The sequence below is a fragment of the Exophiala oligosperma genome, assembly GCF_000835515.1.
Source record: "Exophiala oligosperma strain CBS 72588 unplaced genomic scaffold supercont1.3, whole genome shotgun sequence".
NCBI classification, from domain to species: domain Eukaryota; kingdom Fungi; phylum Ascomycota; class Eurotiomycetes; order Chaetothyriales; family Herpotrichiellaceae; genus Exophiala; species Exophiala oligosperma.
The window spans coordinates 3,171,211-3,185,373 of record NW_015622820.1 but is presented as its reverse complement, the minus strand read 5'-3'; the positions used below and the strand labels follow the sequence as shown (position 1 = coordinate 3,185,373).

Here is a 14,163-nt window from a genome sequence, read left to right as displayed (position 1 = left end):
AATCTCTTACCTGGTGCCACGACCCCATCTTTATACCCTTTTCCCACCTCGAGCCGCCCCGCCAGAGACAGACACACTCTTGAACTTCTCTTCCTTCTTTATTTTTGAATCGGGAACCCGGCGACAGCGAAAAAGACGTGTCCGGTAGTCATTTGCTCCGCTCAGAGTTAGAATCACCAGTTGTCATGTAAGACTCCACTTTTCTGGCGTCCCAGGGCCCGGGCGGGAAGGTCCATCATGTCGCAGGGCCCAGAGGTCATCCTCGGAGCATCATCCGTTGTTCAAGTGGCGAAAAATTAACGGGGATGATGATCTTCTTTTTTTGGGTCGCTCTTTTGCCTCCCTGGGCGAGAGAGAGAGAGCGGAGGTCGGGTTCTATTGCTTAAATCTTTTGTTTTTAGGTCTCTGACACACTACGGCGTCTGAACCCCCCTGTACTTTTGTTCTTGGCTTGCATTTCAGCAAACTAGGACCGCATGAAGCACTTTTTGGAGGGGGTGGTCTTTGAGGCAGGAATGCATGCAGGTCGCTTTTCGCAAAGTTGTGGCGGAGTGTGAGTCGTAGAGACATCTGCGAGACCCCGCAGGGATGAAGTAAAGGGCCGGAGATGCAGGTTACTACTATTACACATTCACACACACACACACACACACACACAATCACTTTCGACGCTTGAAAAGCACATGATGACGCTAAGCGAAGAACCAACATTGCATTTGCTTTTGCCCCCAAGAAGAAGTCTCAAAGAAAGTACCCTGCAAGCCTCTGAGAAAGAGGCTCCCCCTTTGTTTCACACACACATACACACAGCAAGGGTGACAAGTTTTTTCTAACGAGTTAGTGCTGAGCAATCTCGAGTCTGCTGCTTGACCCCGTCCAGAACTTAAAGATATTCTTGGGCGACACAAAAAAAAAAGGTAAAAAAGAAATACACCAACATCTGGTCACATGGCTAGGATAAGATGCTGCCCGCTCCCCGTTCCCGCCCAAAATTAGATATAAACATCTACTCCGTAAAGCATGTCTTCCCTTGATCGAGTTGACAGAACAAAGGAAAAAGCAAACTCAATGAAAACACCTGGAGATGGAGGGGAGGTGGGACGGGGGAAAGGGGGGGACCGGAGCCATGTTTGGGAAGGGGGGGAGGGAAGGGAACTTGCTGGAATAGAAATGACAACACATCGACGACCACGATCACGGAACTTTCAGCGAGCAACGAACCTTCTTTGCGGGAAGGGGGCTCTAGTGGAGCTCCCTGTCATCATCATCATCCGAGAAAATAAAAGGTTCATTCGGGCCTCATTTTGTGGACTTGTCAGGCTGAGTTCCGACCGGTGTCTCGTATAGCCGATACCTAGGTCCTGATTATTTGTGAAGCATGTACATACAGTACAGTACAGTACAAACACACACACACACACACACACACCCAAAAGAGTGCCCACCACACCAAACTGTCAAGACCTTTCCCATGGGTTCCCGTCATCATGGGCGATCTTGATTTTATGTTTTGGGGGTGATTCTTCTTCCATTTTCCGGACGGCGTAGCAAGTACGGGGTCAAACAGTCGCGTAGCCCCCGACTTTGACCTTTTCTTTGACCAGTGACCGTGGGTCGTTATGTCGAGACCCTCCCCCCCCCCGGGTCACCCCTCGGTCGATATTTGTTGCAAAGCAACAACAACAACAACAACATCAACAAGGGAGGTCACCGCGCTGGCCTACCCTTCCAGTGGCGTCCCAGCCAAAACAAACAACAAATCCGGAGTGCGGGTACTGTTTGACAACGGATCAGTTGACCACTGCATAATGCACTCACTTCACTTCCACTTTTCTTTTTCCTCTTTTACCGGCCGAGCAACCAACCCCCCCCCTCGCCAAAAACTGCCAACTATCACGGAGGTACGAAGAAGGAGACTGCAGCAGCCGACCATGTTGTCTGTCACACATGTAAAAGAGATATGCATACACACCTGGCTGAATGGTATTGATTCTTAACTCGCTGTCAGCATGTACAACTACACCCCCCTATCAGACATCACCTCTGGCCCACAGGTGAAAGGCAAAGGGCCAGCGCGACGACTGCTCGTACACCCATGCCACGATCCCTGCCGCAGATGAAAGCCAGCACACCAATTTTGTCGTGACTCGGGACATTGACACGATGACCTGTGACCTTCGGCCGACCTGAAGCTGGTCATGCAAGCCTTAGGGTCGGGACTAATTGCTGCTCTTGAATGAAAGCCAACGGACTTGAGTATTGTTCGAAGTACTCCGTATAACAACATGCAAATGACGACACACACTCCCTCTGGGGCTCAGGATCGCCTTCGCTCGTGGCCTTCATCCATGTTTATTGACAACTTAGCGTGGTCCTTTGCGTTTCTGACTACAACAAGGTTGGTTTGGTCCGGTTACACCCTGGTCCGTTTTCATGATCCCCCTGCAAGGGAGATGATGGATAAACATGCATGGCCACCAATCAATTTAGAGTCTAATTCGCTTCTAATGAGTCTGATTGTTTTGTTCGTGCAGGGTCATTTAGCGATGGCGAGGATCGAAACCGCGTGCTGGGGGATGTCTCTTTGCTTGCTTCTCCGTGGTACTCCGTGTGACCGCGGCTGTCACTGAGGCTGGCTTTTTGTTTCTGCGTTCCAAAGGACTTGGTTTCGAAGAAAGACCCACGCCACAGTGGAGAATCTTTCGACAGGGGCTTCGACTCCACCAGAACTCCGGTAGGCATGAGCCCGCTTCACTATGTCGAAGCAGTTTTCTTCGGGTACAGGTACTCGTAGAAGACAAACCATCACGGTGGGTCCGAGTGACGAGGAAAGTCAGCCTACATGCGGTGTCCACTCCAGAAAGATCATGGAAGATCCTTGTCGCAAAGCAGGCCCAGCCTCACGCCCTAGAAGGACAAAGGAACGGTCCAAGTGTGTGTGTGCCAGCTCACCACACACCAATATGCATGCATGGCTCACAACGGGCCGTTCCACGGGTTAGCCGTAGCGGTTAAACCACCCCATGGCCGTATCCAGCTTCGCAGGTATCATGGGTCACCGGGATCACGCTCAAGTCCTCCACATTTGAAAATTAACTGTACTTCTCTAGTCCATTGGTAACGCGAGCCAGCCAGCCAGCCAACCATCCCGTCCCTCTACTTCGTTTCAAGTACTCTGTATGTAAGTTTTTCACACCGTACATGATGAGCATAATGGTGAATGGTAACTGGCACCTCTTTTTGCTTTTGTTGTTTTTTGTCGTAGAGTACTTTCCTTCATACTGTAGAAAAGTGCTTTCAGAAACTGCTCCAGCGTTTTGCTTCGTACGAGCCCTCTGCAAGGTCAACATCGGTGACAAAAATATCGCCAGTATGCAGTAGTGTTAGGTCTCGGCTGCCCTGGGAAGAAGGTGGCCCAGGTGCAAAAAGGACTCTCGTCACCGTGACCAGCGGGGGCTAGTATGAAGTTCTTCTCTCGTTTCTGCATAATTGAGCTCCTCCACAAAGCATTCAATGGTCTGCAATCGGCCGCCTGAGCAGGATACGTGGATCGAATTGTTATATTGATGAGGCTTATTTCCTGCAGCAGCATACTCCCTCGGTGCTCCGTACATACAGAGTAAAAGGGAAAAGCAGCACGTAAGTGAAACCGACCCTCTTCAAATGATTTAATCCATTCTCCTTGCTTCTTTCATTATGCAACTAGGGAACGAACTGACCAGTCAAATTCCATCTTTGTTTTCATATGGCCAGGGATGTTTGACGTGTAGCTTTCATCGATACGGTCTGAGGTGGCGAATTCATACCTCTTTGAGCCATCTGCGTGGTCTAGCATTTGACGTGTGTGTGGCGACGAGGAGAAGCAGCCGAAAGAGCAGGAAACAGAAGCATGAACATGCATGCATGCATATTTGGGCCCGCAAAAGAGGCCCACTGCTTGATTTTGTAGGCTGGTCGAGACCAGTTAACCCTCCGTGCAGGCCGTACAGAGTAAAAACATTGGCTGATCATAGGCAAGACAGAGTGACAACAACCCACCCTAGGAAGCGAAGGATGCTTCTCCCTCGTTTTCTTCCTTTTCCCCCATGAACAGATGAAGAAAGTCATTGTTGCCGATCGTTGGAAGATTAGCATGCATTTGGTGGGCTGCAGGTTGATGTGTGACAGTGGAACCTTCTCGGCTCGATTGACGTTTGTCAATCTCATATTCTACAGTCACCCTTCGAGTTGCTCTCCGATTGAGTTTCTTGTTTTGCTTTCGATTTCTTGTTCTCGTTTTGGCCTTTTGCCAGATTTCTCTGTTCTGCAACCTATTTCCGGGCCAGATTTTTGTGCAAGACGTGCTCCTTCATGCCTAGTCCGGATACAATGGCCAACACAGCCAACCCAAGGCCAGCCACGAAGGCACCCCTCAGCGCGTGCATGTAGATGGCATAAACGACGTCCACATCCCAGCCAACGGGGAGGTGCTTCAGTCCATCCAGACTATCCCTGATCCTGCGGATTTGGTCGTCACTCCCTGGCGTGCCGCCGTACTTTGCGTAGAGCTCTTGAGTGAGAATATTCTGAAAGACGGCGCCGGCGATGGTGATACCGATGGTCGAGCCCGTAGAACGAAAGGCGTAGCTCGCCGCAGTAATGACAGCTTGGTGCTCGTGATCGACGGAACTGATCATGGCGACCAGCGTGATGGTCAGCATGGCCCCATAGCCCAAACCTAAAGGCGTGACGTAGACGTAGGTCGGCCAGCTTGGGGTGTCGAGGCGGAAGGTGCACAGCAAGGCGGAGCCCAGCACGAAGACGGCCATCGAGCATACCATGGACCAGTAGTAACGACCCGTCACGCGCATCACGTACCCTGATCCCAGGCTGCCCAGGGACGTGCTCACCGCAAAAGGGATGACTCTGAGCCCAGCCTGGGTGGCGCTCAGGCCCCGCACCTGGAGGTACAGAGGCACGTAGTAGAGGGCAAGAAAGGCGGCCATGGTGCCAAACCAGTTGACGAGGCAGGACGCGAGGACGGTGCGGGTGCGCACGATGAGCGAGACGGGAATGATGGGTTCGGGAACTAGATTCGGTGAGGATGACTCGATGAAAAGAAACAATGTAAACGTCACAAATGCGAGGACGAGACTCGTGATGATCAAAGGGTGAGACCAGGCTCGTTGGTTGCCCCCAGTGTTTAGACCCAGGAGGAGCAGGACAAGCGACGTGACGAGGAGAGAAGAGCCGAGAAAGTCGATTCGACTCAGTGGTGGTTTCGCGCTCGCATTGACAGGGATGTCGACCAGGAACCAGACCATGACGGTCGAGACGAAGATGAATGGGACTTGGATCAGAAAAGCCCAGCGCCACGAGAGGCGATCAGCCAACAATCCACCGAAGACACCCCCTGTGCCCATTCCCAGACCGAAGATGAGGTTGCCATAACCTTGCCAGAGACCGCGGCGGCGGAGGGGAATCAGGTCGGATGTGACAAAGGTAGTGATGCAGGAGAGACCGCCTCCTCCGATCTGTTAACAATCAGGTAGAGTTTTAGTGTGGGCTCATAAAACATGGTGCAGATCCTGTCTGAAGGGGAGCTTTGGGTATGGGTAGAATGATTGTATCGTGTGTGTGAGTATGTGCTCGGAAGGATGGAAAGGGTAAGGTGTGCTGGTGCTGGCACTGGGAAGAGCCAACCAGGGAAGGAGTTTCTGGGGGGTTTAGGGCGCCTCGGAGGAATTCTAAGGAAGTAAGGAAGGGCAGCAGGGCTAAAAATGTACACCCATTACGGGTTCTGGGAGTTATTTGGGCATCCCAAGCATCAGGCTGGCAATCAAGAAGAACCCGCATGATCCCTGCAAACGCAGGGATCCGTCAAGCCAGTATAACACTACCCATAGCTTGGGACCGTGGAAAATATTGCTTGACATCCACAATGAAAAGATAGGAAACTTACACCAGCAATGACCCTTCCAGCGATTATTGTTTGAGCATTAGGGGCAAGGCCACAGATCAGAGTACCCGCCGCGAAGAAGACGTTTGAAAACACAAGGCCATATCGTCGGGAGAAGATGTCTGTCAGTTTCCCCGAGAGGGGCTGACATGCAGAATTGGCAATCAGGTAGCCAGACGCCAACCACGACAGGAGGCTTAGGGAGTCAAAGGATGAAGATATGGGCGCCGTCAGGGTTGCAACGATTGTGGTATCTTGAGAAAAAAGAGGTTTTAGTATTCAGGGAGTATGACCAAGTAGGAAGGGCAAGGATTGTGCGACGAGGTACGGTAGGTAGGGGAGGGTGGTGTCAGGTAAGGGAAGCCCAGATAAGAAGACGCGTACGACAAACATACCCAAAGCAGCAAAGAACACACCAGTCCATATCGCCGCCATGATTGCCACGAGCTTTTTGGTGCTAGGTTCTTCCGCTAGAGCTGTTATGTTTTCGACGTCGCTCGAATCGCTCGAACCGCCGTTTCCGTTTGCAACATTCTCAGAAGAATTTGACGACCCCGGTTGGGCGTTTATCGGTTGGACGGTTTGACCATTTTGGTGACCGCCTAGTAGAGGGCTTGTCTCGGTCGGCGTTTGGTCTTCTGAAACGACCTCGATAGCCATTTTTTCGTATCTTTTGTTTTTTTTATTGATTTTTTTGGTCCCGGTAAGAAGAGAAACAATCACAAGATTGATGGTGTCAGTAAACCTGGTGATGTTACTGTAGGGTCGCTTCTTCTTCTTTGGCTGGGTTTGGAATGTTCAATATCTGCGATCCGTGGGTGGTGGTGATGGTGGTCAAAGCTGATACAAAACGTCCGTAAAAAGACCGACGGAGAAGTCCCCTTCGAATACGAGTACGAGCAGGTACACTCTAAAGCTCTAAGATAACCTGCGCGAAGAATTGAGAATGTTTCATGCAATAAGAAAAGGAAGACATTGAAGTCGAAATCGTGGATTCTTTGGTGTCAATTTGATGAGATCATTTTTCTTCATCTTTCTCGAATACTAATAAATTAGCTCTTTTCCGTCTCTCCGTTCAACTTCGATTAGAGAACAGAATAACTACAGATTATGCTATCTAGACATCCACCAAATATAAGCAGAAACAGTCTGGAAGAGTCAAATGCCTCAGAGGCAACCATTGGAAAAATTTACAATGGATCTGAATGATTATGCTATCAGTCATCTTTCCTTTACTCTTACAATCTCACACCTTGCCTGTCACAGGTACTCCTTACCGAGTACATTAAAACTGTGAACCAAAAGATGATCGATCTCAATCTCAATCTCAATCTCAATCTCTCAGTGCCTCAATATCAACAACTTCCTTGACAGCCTCGGTGGTGAGAACAAAAGGACTGTCCTCTTGCACACAAACGCTGTCCTCGATCCTCACGCCCATGTTTCTGAAATGCTTCGGCCATCGTTCGTCGTCGGGGACATAAATCCCAGGTTCGATAGTAATACAATGTCCCTCTTGCAAGACAGTCTTTCTAGTGTACCCGACCGTATCATGCACGTCCATGCCGATGTAGTGGCTCAGATGATGTGGGAAGAGCTTCTCAATTGCCGTCTTTGATGAAGAAGACATGTCGAACCCAATCTGCCTCAGTTCATTCGACAGGGAATCCTCGGCGATGCTGTGGAGCTTGTCCAGCGACATGTTCGAGCTACCCCGACACAAGGAAATCAGCGAACGCTGAACGTTCAACACGGCCTGGTACAGATCTCTCTGGGCGTCACTGAATTTTCCGTTTACGGGCCACGTGCGCGTGATGTCGGCGATGTAACCCCCGTACTTGCCGCCTCCGTCGACCAACACCATCTCGTCGTCCTGGAGGACGTCGTCGTTGCGGACGTAATGTATACTCAGCGCGTTCTTGCCGCCCGCCACGACGGGTTCGAACGCACTGGTGTCGCACCCCTGCATGACAAATTGGTACCTCAAGTACGCGTCGAGTTGCTTCTCCCGTGTCCACGCCTTGCGCATCGCCTCGGTGTGTGCTCGACCGGACGCCTTCCCTGCTCTCCTCATGACTTCAATCTCGGCGGGACTCTTGAAGGCTCGTAGGTCATTCATGATGGGTCGGAGGCGGTTGATCTTGCTCGACTGCGACTGCAAGAGATCCGCAAACTCCGTGGTTCTTCGAGGTTTGCCGTGGAGGAATCGACGCAACGCGGACTGAGTAGTTGTCGATGAGTCCGGCGTCATGATGTCCGTGTACACCCCGGACGTCGCAGAGCCGACGAGCTCCGGTAGAATCGTCTTTACCCGGCTTATATCCCCAGTCTCGTCCGCGTTGAAAACGTCCCTCGCAGCCTGCGTGCCTGATCTTGCGCCATCCCAAATCTCTGCCTTGGCATCTTTCTCTCGCACGTACAGATGGAACGTGTGGTCCGTTCCGGTAGAGTCCTTTCCGATCACGGCAAGAGCCTCTGGTTCATTGAACCCGGTCAGATAGAAAAAATCCGGGTCTTGGTGGAACTCGTAGAAGACGCTGCCGGAGCGGAAATGGATGTCGGACGCGGCGACTATTGCGATGGCATTGTCGGGCAACTTCGCCGCCAATTTGGTACGTCGGTCGGCATATTCTTGGGCTGATATGCCTGGAGTCAGTTCTCCCGGCTGTAGGATGTGAGGATGCGTCTCGTGGACAGGTTGGCCGAAGGAGAGGTCTGCCGCATTCACAATGCCACTGACACTGTTGTAGCTGCGGAGGGAGGTTCGAGGGAGTCTTTGGATGGGTTGGGAAAGGTTGAGGACATTATTGGTACAATGCAGGCTCTTCCATAATGTCCTCCGCATCGACATGCTCTACGACGGACGGACAAAGAATCGCGAGTACTCGTTCGTTGTTAGAGAAGTTCGATTGAAGATCGAGACCGAAGAAAGACACCAGACGCTCATCTCCAAATCTTCAATATTCCGCATCGCATCGAGTTTCCTTGTGCGGAATTGTCCACTGTCCATCCATCCATTGACTTTGTAACGGCAACACAGACATTGGTGGGAGTCATAATGATGGTTAAATACTAACCTCGTGCCTCAATCGATGTCCAATACCTCTAGGAACGTATTCCAAGTCTATGTCGTAGTGTGGTAGGCCAAAAAGAACAAACTACACCTCACATATTCAATCATGGTCCAGAATCTCGTTTACCCGAAAAAGAAGCAGAATACAGTCAATCGCTATGACAGTAGAGGTGAGTACTTGTCACCACCATCGTCCTAGTCGCTCCTTTCAGAAAAAAAATCTTCAAGGGCACAAATTGACTTGGTTAAAACCCACAAAAGGCACATATGATTTGCATACAATCCACCAAATCATCAATTCTACACCAGTCCTCCATGTCTCATTCACACCCAGCCCAGAGGATCCGTTTCCCGCGATTCTGCCAATGATCGGAGTCATGGGTTCATTCGAATATCCGTCCGCGGACCTGAATGAGCCACTGGACTGTTACTTGCACGGCTATGTCAGCTCAAGAATCATGCGCTTAGCACGAGGTTCCTCAAAGAGCATACCAGTGTGCATTGCGGCGACGAAAGTGGACGGCTTGGTACTCTCATTGACACCCAACTCCCACAGCTACAATTACCGATCCGCTGTCTTGCAGGGTTATGCCCAAGTGGTCGAGACAGACCAGGAGAAGTTGTACGCGATGCAGAAGATCACGAACAAGGTCGTCCAAGGGCGGTGGGAAAACACTCGGATCCCACCCGACAATGTCGAAATGACATCCACCACCATTCTGCGAGTCAAGATCGAGACTGGCAGTGGCAAAGTTCGGCAAGGAGGACCCCACGATGAAGCCAAAGATGAGAGCAGGGCCGACATCACGGACAAGGTATGGACCGGGGTTGTTCCAGTGTACGAGACGTTCGACAGCCCCATACCAAGCGCAACAAACAAGGTCGAACCCATACCCGAGTATATCCAGAAGTATGTCCAGACCACGACTGCCGAGAATCGACAGATCGCTCATAACGCCGTAAAGGAGCCGTGACTGAGGGTGTGCACGTGAGGGAGCTGATTCAAGTTCAAGTTTATAGCAATGTACTATCGTACCCTTTTGTTGTTCATATTGTCATAGCCTTCGTTGCACGTTTTCGGAATTGGATGGGTGGATCTGACTGTGTTTCCGATAAAGTCGCTTGTACCTCAGACCCTTCTTTTCGACGGTGTGCAATACACGAACCTGATCCAAGATCTAATGTTGTTCTCGATATAGTTGTATACTCCTCAGAATCTTCGTTTCGAATATGTACTATCCTCGAGCCCCCTTCGCTGTCTGGTGGCGTTGCTGGCACTGGCGCGCAAATCCTGGACTCCTCGTCTTGACCTTGTACAATTCCCAATCTGTATTTCCTTATCGCCACCTTAGTCGTAACCTGTCCGGGACTCCCGCTTTCTACAGCTGTTCCTGCCGAGTGTGGTGACTTCAAATCGACCAGGCTGCCCTCCTCGTATCCTTTATCATCGAACCCACCGAGTCGGAAGCGAAAACCTCGATCATCCCACCACCGCATCAGTTGATGCCCAGTCATGTCTTGAGCATCCACCGGCATTGCAGCCACTCTTCCCTTCTCGTCATCATCTTCGTTAACAAGCAATTCCGAATCAGCCAGCAGAGCGGCCATGCCTGCAATGTCGCATGGGTTAGTTTGCAAGACTTCTTTTGTGTCCACAGGGAATGCAGTCGCCAATATGCAGAGTACCATGGCACCCAGAAACGACTGTTAAAATCTGGTAGAGACGCTGCTCTGAACAATTCTTGTACCATATGGATCAATGGCTGTGCCATTGTAGCTGCGCCGTGTCACATTTTCAGGTATTGAAGCTAGTGGTGCTACATAGTTATACTGTTGTGCACGAATAATGCCTGTCAAATGCTTGATTCCATCAATAACCCCAGCGTCATTTGCAGGATCGTCCCAAGTTGAGATTGGCGGAGGGTTGAGGAATGGAGTTTTCGACCCAGCCATGATGGTGAAAAAGTCGCCCCTGTCATCATGGTAATTGGTGTAGCCATGATTCTGGGAGCTCATGGGAGCAACTGGTAGCGGTAGACTTCCACCAGGCAGTCTGGAAAGCATGAAGGGTGCTTCAGAGAAGAATTGGGCACTGCTTTCATCGACCACCGGCGGATACGTCCCTGCATTGATGGACAAGTCGGCGAGATTGAACACAGCATCGACCATCACTTGCTGTATGAACTCATTACAGCAGAGGACAGATATGTGCTCTAGTTTCTCGTTGTTCATCGCACCCCAAATGTAAATATTTTGGGATGCACCCTCGGTGGTGGTCACTACCCCGAAATTGCCTTGTGGCTGCGTCAACTGAAAAAGAAGAAATGTGACCATTTCTCTCGATAAGGCTCGTAGGACGCTCATCAAGTTTCAGTTCATTTCTTTTGGCGATAGGCATCACAAGGCAACATCTTATCCCTTGAGGCTGACAAGTCATAACCAGGCCTGGCAACTGAGTGCAACTGGCGCCTGGTTCACAAGACATTTGGGGGCCAGTGCCACCTCGCAAGCGAATATGAGGGTGTCATCGAGGATGGGTGTCGAATCCCCGCGTATTGTTAGTGGGGGATGTATGTGATAACAAGACGGTAAGCAGAGGTAAAGCGGTGCTGTATCGAAACAGATGCTTGTACTCCGCATGGGTTACTTCGTAGACAAGGCAAATCGTCCGCTGAACTGCCTAGGAGAAGCCCCGTGTGTAACTAACGACACGACCTGCCGACAAGGCTGAACAAGGCTGCCACTAAAACTGCGGCTGTCGTCAATCACCCCTCGCATTCCACCCCGAACCATCCAACGACTTCACGTCTCTTTCCATATCCTCAATCAATACATACTGTTCGCATTTGTTTATAATTCTCGACAAACTCTCCACTCCTCATCTTGACTCCAACAAAGATATCCTTCACCATTGTCCACGATGGCAGATAAAACCAAAGCCACCTCAATCAACAAACCAACCTCATCCTCCTCATCTTCCAGTTACGTCTCTTCGTCAGGACATGTTCTCGAAACGTACGTATCCATTTTCTTTCTGCCTATTGATTGACAATCAATCTGGCCATGTTTCGAAACCGATCCCCTTCCCAACGTCTCAGAACTTTTCCCATTCCCATCCGGCCCAAGACAAACCGACTTACTCACTCTCCTCTCAATAAACAGACCTCCCATCACCGCCCGCATCTCCCGAGTGGGCGACGACATCTACAACTTTTTAGGTTTATACTTTGTCTCCCTCTTCAGTCTAGATCCGTACACGGCGGCGCAGAATTCGCAGTTCAACACCCGCGGGCGCCCGAATGCGTACCAGGAACGGACGCGGTGGGGAGGAGTCAATCGTACGGGGGCCGGTCCTGGCGGTAGTGGTAGCAGTGGCAGCGGATCAGGCTCAGGATCAGGCTCAGGATTCGGCGGAGGTGGTGCAGGTAGAAGATTCGGCGGAATAGACGACGTCAGGGCACCCGAGTGCGGGAGCTGTGGTTGACAGGACGAGACGTGAACAAACCGGACGAGCCCAATCGTGGGCTGGTACATATGAGCATGGCGTGTGGCGTTACAGGTTATCTAGTGATATTGCAGGAGATAAACACTCAGGTCTTCTAAGTTGCTGGAAAAGGTCAATCTAGTCTAGCCATTGGTTGACAATGACGATGAAAATATTTCATTCTGATCTCTTATCTTCCACCGATGAAGGAGAACTGCTATACACGAGCCATTTCGTACATCCAGGGCAATAGCCAAACGCCGAATCCAACATAAAACGGTCAACAGCTGGTTAAAATCAAGCCTTGCCCAGCTCGATACTGTTCACGGGTATATCGCCCGCGATATCTGCCGTCGCGGTCTCTGCTCGACCAGCTCGCCTCTTCTTCAAGACGTTTTCGATAAAGGCCTCACCAGCCTTGTAGCTGCTTCGAACTAATGGACCACTTGCGACGTAGAGGAAGCCCATCTCAAGCGCCCTGACTCTCCATTGCTCAAACACGTCTGGAGTGACATACTCGTGTACGGCCATGTGTCTCTTTGTCGGCCGCATGTACTGGCCAAAGGTGACCACATCAACGCTATTAGCGCGCAGATCTCGCAGCGCAGCCCACACGTCCTCCTCCGTCTCCCCCAGTCCGAGCATCATGGACGTCTTTGTGATCAAATCCGGCTTGGCCTTTTTGGCGGCTTGAAGGACGCTCAGGGATTGTCTGAAGTTTGCACGACGATCTCGAACCTGTGAGGTGAGTGCCTCGGTGGTTTCCACGTTGTGCGCATAAACGTCCAGACCAGACGTAGCGACCAGCTTGACCATTTCCAGGTCGCCTTGGTAATCTCCTGTCAAGCATTCCACCAATATAGACGGTGCTTTTGCCTTGACTTTTCGAATTGTCTCGGCGAGATGGTGCGCACCGCCGTCCGGCAGATCATCTCGGTCCACGACCGTCATAACCACGTAACCCAGTCCCCAACGTGACAATGCCTCAGCGGTATGTTCGGGCTCGTGCGGATCCAACGGTGGGGGTGTCTTGGATGTCTTCACGCTGCAAAAGCGACAACCTCGTGTGCAGGTGTCGCCCATCAGCATGATCGTCGCCGTTGCGGCGGACTTGCTGCTTCCGCCCCAGCATTCGGAGATGTTGGGACACCGGGCTTCCTCGCAGACAGTGTGCAGATTGAGACCTCGAAGGTCATTCTTGATCTTTTTATAATTTGCGCTGTCGGGAATCGAGGTCTTGAGCCACGAAGGCAACCGGGTAATTTGTTTCTTCTTGCCTTCCGGCCCTACCAGCGCGGTCTTGAGGGCATAGGCTTCGGACGGATCTAAAGGCTCGTCTCTGCCAGACACAAAATCTGAAAATGAAGGACCGGCGTTGAGTTTGTCTGCGAATGTAGTGGCTCGCACCCGTGGCTTTGTTGTTGGGACATCGTCGGTCGTGGTGGCAAATGTCCGACGAGGGGCTGATGCGGTTGGATTGGTGGTGCCCTGGAGCAAAAAGACTTTGAAAGGTGAGGACCAAGGTTGTCCGTTGAGACAACGATGACGCGGGACGACTGTGGCCATGCTGTCGGCCTTTTGTGGATGATTGAGGGACAGGATGGTGGTGGTTAGAAATATGATGAGCAGAGACAAATAAGGTGTATGGGATATGAAATGCGCCATTCT

General features: G+C 51.1%; 7 protein-coding genes across 7 annotated transcripts; 2 read left to right on the top strand and 5 right to left on the bottom strand.

Moving 5' to 3' along the window:
- Nucleotides 1–2,319: 2,319 nt before the first annotated feature.
- Nucleotides 2,320–6,605, bottom strand: PV06_03892 (uncharacterized protein). The gene is made up of 3 exons (XM_016404717.1): nt 6,334–6,605; nt 5,942–6,192; nt 2,320–5,513 (listed from the first exon to the last, which is right to left on the bottom strand). The coding sequence occupies exons 1-3, from the start codon at nt 6,596–6,598 to the stop codon at nt 4,311–4,313; spliced, it is 1,719 nt and encodes a 572-aa protein (XP_016265722.1). The 5' UTR covers nt 6,599–6,605; the 3' UTR covers nt 2,320–4,310.
- Nucleotides 6,606–7,060: 455 nt separating this feature from the next.
- On the bottom strand, nt 7,061–8,842 carry PV06_03891 (uncharacterized protein). The gene has a single exon (XM_016404716.1). The coding sequence runs from the start codon at nt 8,787–8,789 to the stop codon at nt 7,272–7,274; it is 1,518 nt and encodes a 505-aa protein (XP_016265721.1). The 5' UTR covers nt 8,790–8,842; the 3' UTR covers nt 7,061–7,271.
- A 202-nt stretch (nt 8,843–9,044) lies between these two features.
- On the top strand, nt 9,045–10,177 carry PV06_03890 (uncharacterized protein). Its single transcript, XM_016404715.1, has 2 exons — nt 9,045–9,181; nt 9,273–10,177. Exons 1-2 carry the CDS (start codon nt 9,118–9,120, stop codon nt 9,983–9,985), a joined length of 777 nt encoding a protein of 258 aa, XP_016265720.1. The 5' UTR covers nt 9,045–9,117; the 3' UTR covers nt 9,986–10,177.
- Nucleotides 10,059–10,619, bottom strand: PV06_03889 (uncharacterized protein; the record flags this gene model as incomplete). The annotated part of the gene is made up of 1 exon (XM_016404714.1): nt 10,059–10,619. The coding sequence occupies one exon, from the start codon at nt 10,617–10,619 to the stop codon at nt 10,059–10,061; it is 561 nt and encodes a 186-aa protein (XP_016265719.1).
- Nucleotides 10,620–10,718: 99 nt separating this feature from the next.
- On the bottom strand, nt 10,719–11,435 carry PV06_03888 (uncharacterized protein; the record flags this gene model as incomplete). Its single annotated transcript, XM_016404713.1, has 1 exon — nt 10,719–11,435. The coding sequence occupies exon 1, from the start codon at nt 11,373–11,375 to the stop codon at nt 10,719–10,721; it is 657 nt and encodes a 218-aa protein (XP_016265718.1). The 5' UTR covers nt 11,376–11,435.
- A 376-nt stretch (nt 11,436–11,811) lies between these two features.
- On the top strand, nt 11,812–12,704 carry PV06_03887 (uncharacterized protein). The gene is made up of 2 exons (XM_016404712.1): nt 11,812–12,026; nt 12,174–12,704. The coding sequence occupies exons 1-2, from the start codon at nt 11,932–11,934 to the stop codon at nt 12,493–12,495; spliced, it is 417 nt and encodes a 138-aa protein (XP_016265717.1). The 5' UTR covers nt 11,812–11,931; the 3' UTR covers nt 12,496–12,704.
- PV06_03886 (lipoyl synthase, mitochondrial) lies at nt 12,633–14,160 on the bottom strand (the record flags this gene model as incomplete). Its single annotated transcript, XM_016404711.1, has 1 exon — nt 12,633–14,160. The coding sequence occupies one exon, from the start codon at nt 14,158–14,160 to the stop codon at nt 12,793–12,795; it is 1,368 nt and encodes a 455-aa protein (XP_016265716.1). The 3' UTR covers nt 12,633–12,792.
- Between the last annotated feature and the right edge of the window lie 3 nt (nt 14,161–14,163).

Bases quoted from the DNA above. Each gene is read 5' to 3' on its own strand.
- PV06_03892 (XM_016404717.1), bottom strand. From the start codon at position 6,598: ATGGCTATCGAGGTCGTTTCAGAAGACCAAACGCCGACCGAGACAAGC. The intron at 6,193-6,333 runs GTATGTTTGTCG...TTTTTTCTCAAG, and splicing joins TGTGTTCTTTGCTGCTTTGG to ATACCACAATCGTTGCAACC. The intron at 5,514-5,941 runs GTAAGTTTCCTA...GATTGTTAACAG, and splicing joins CTGGAAGGGTCATTGCTGGT to ATCGGAGGAGGCGGTCTCTC.
- PV06_03891 (XM_016404716.1), bottom strand. From the start codon at position 8,789: ATGTCGATGCGGAGGACATTATGGAAGAGCCTGCATTGTACCAATAAT.
- PV06_03890 (XM_016404715.1), top strand. From the start codon at position 9,118: ATGGTCCAGAATCTCGTTTACCCGAAAAAGAAGCAGAATACAGTCAAT. The intron at 9,182-9,272 runs GTGAGTACTTGT...AACCCACAAAAG, and splicing joins CAATCGCTATGACAGTAGAG to GCACATATGATTTGCATACA.
- PV06_03887 (XM_016404712.1), top strand. From the start codon at position 11,932: ATGGCAGATAAAACCAAAGCCACCTCAATCAACAAACCAACCTCATCC. The intron at 12,027-12,173 runs GTACGTATCCAT...CTCAATAAACAG, and splicing joins TCAGGACATGTTCTCGAAAC to ACCTCCCATCACCGCCCGCA.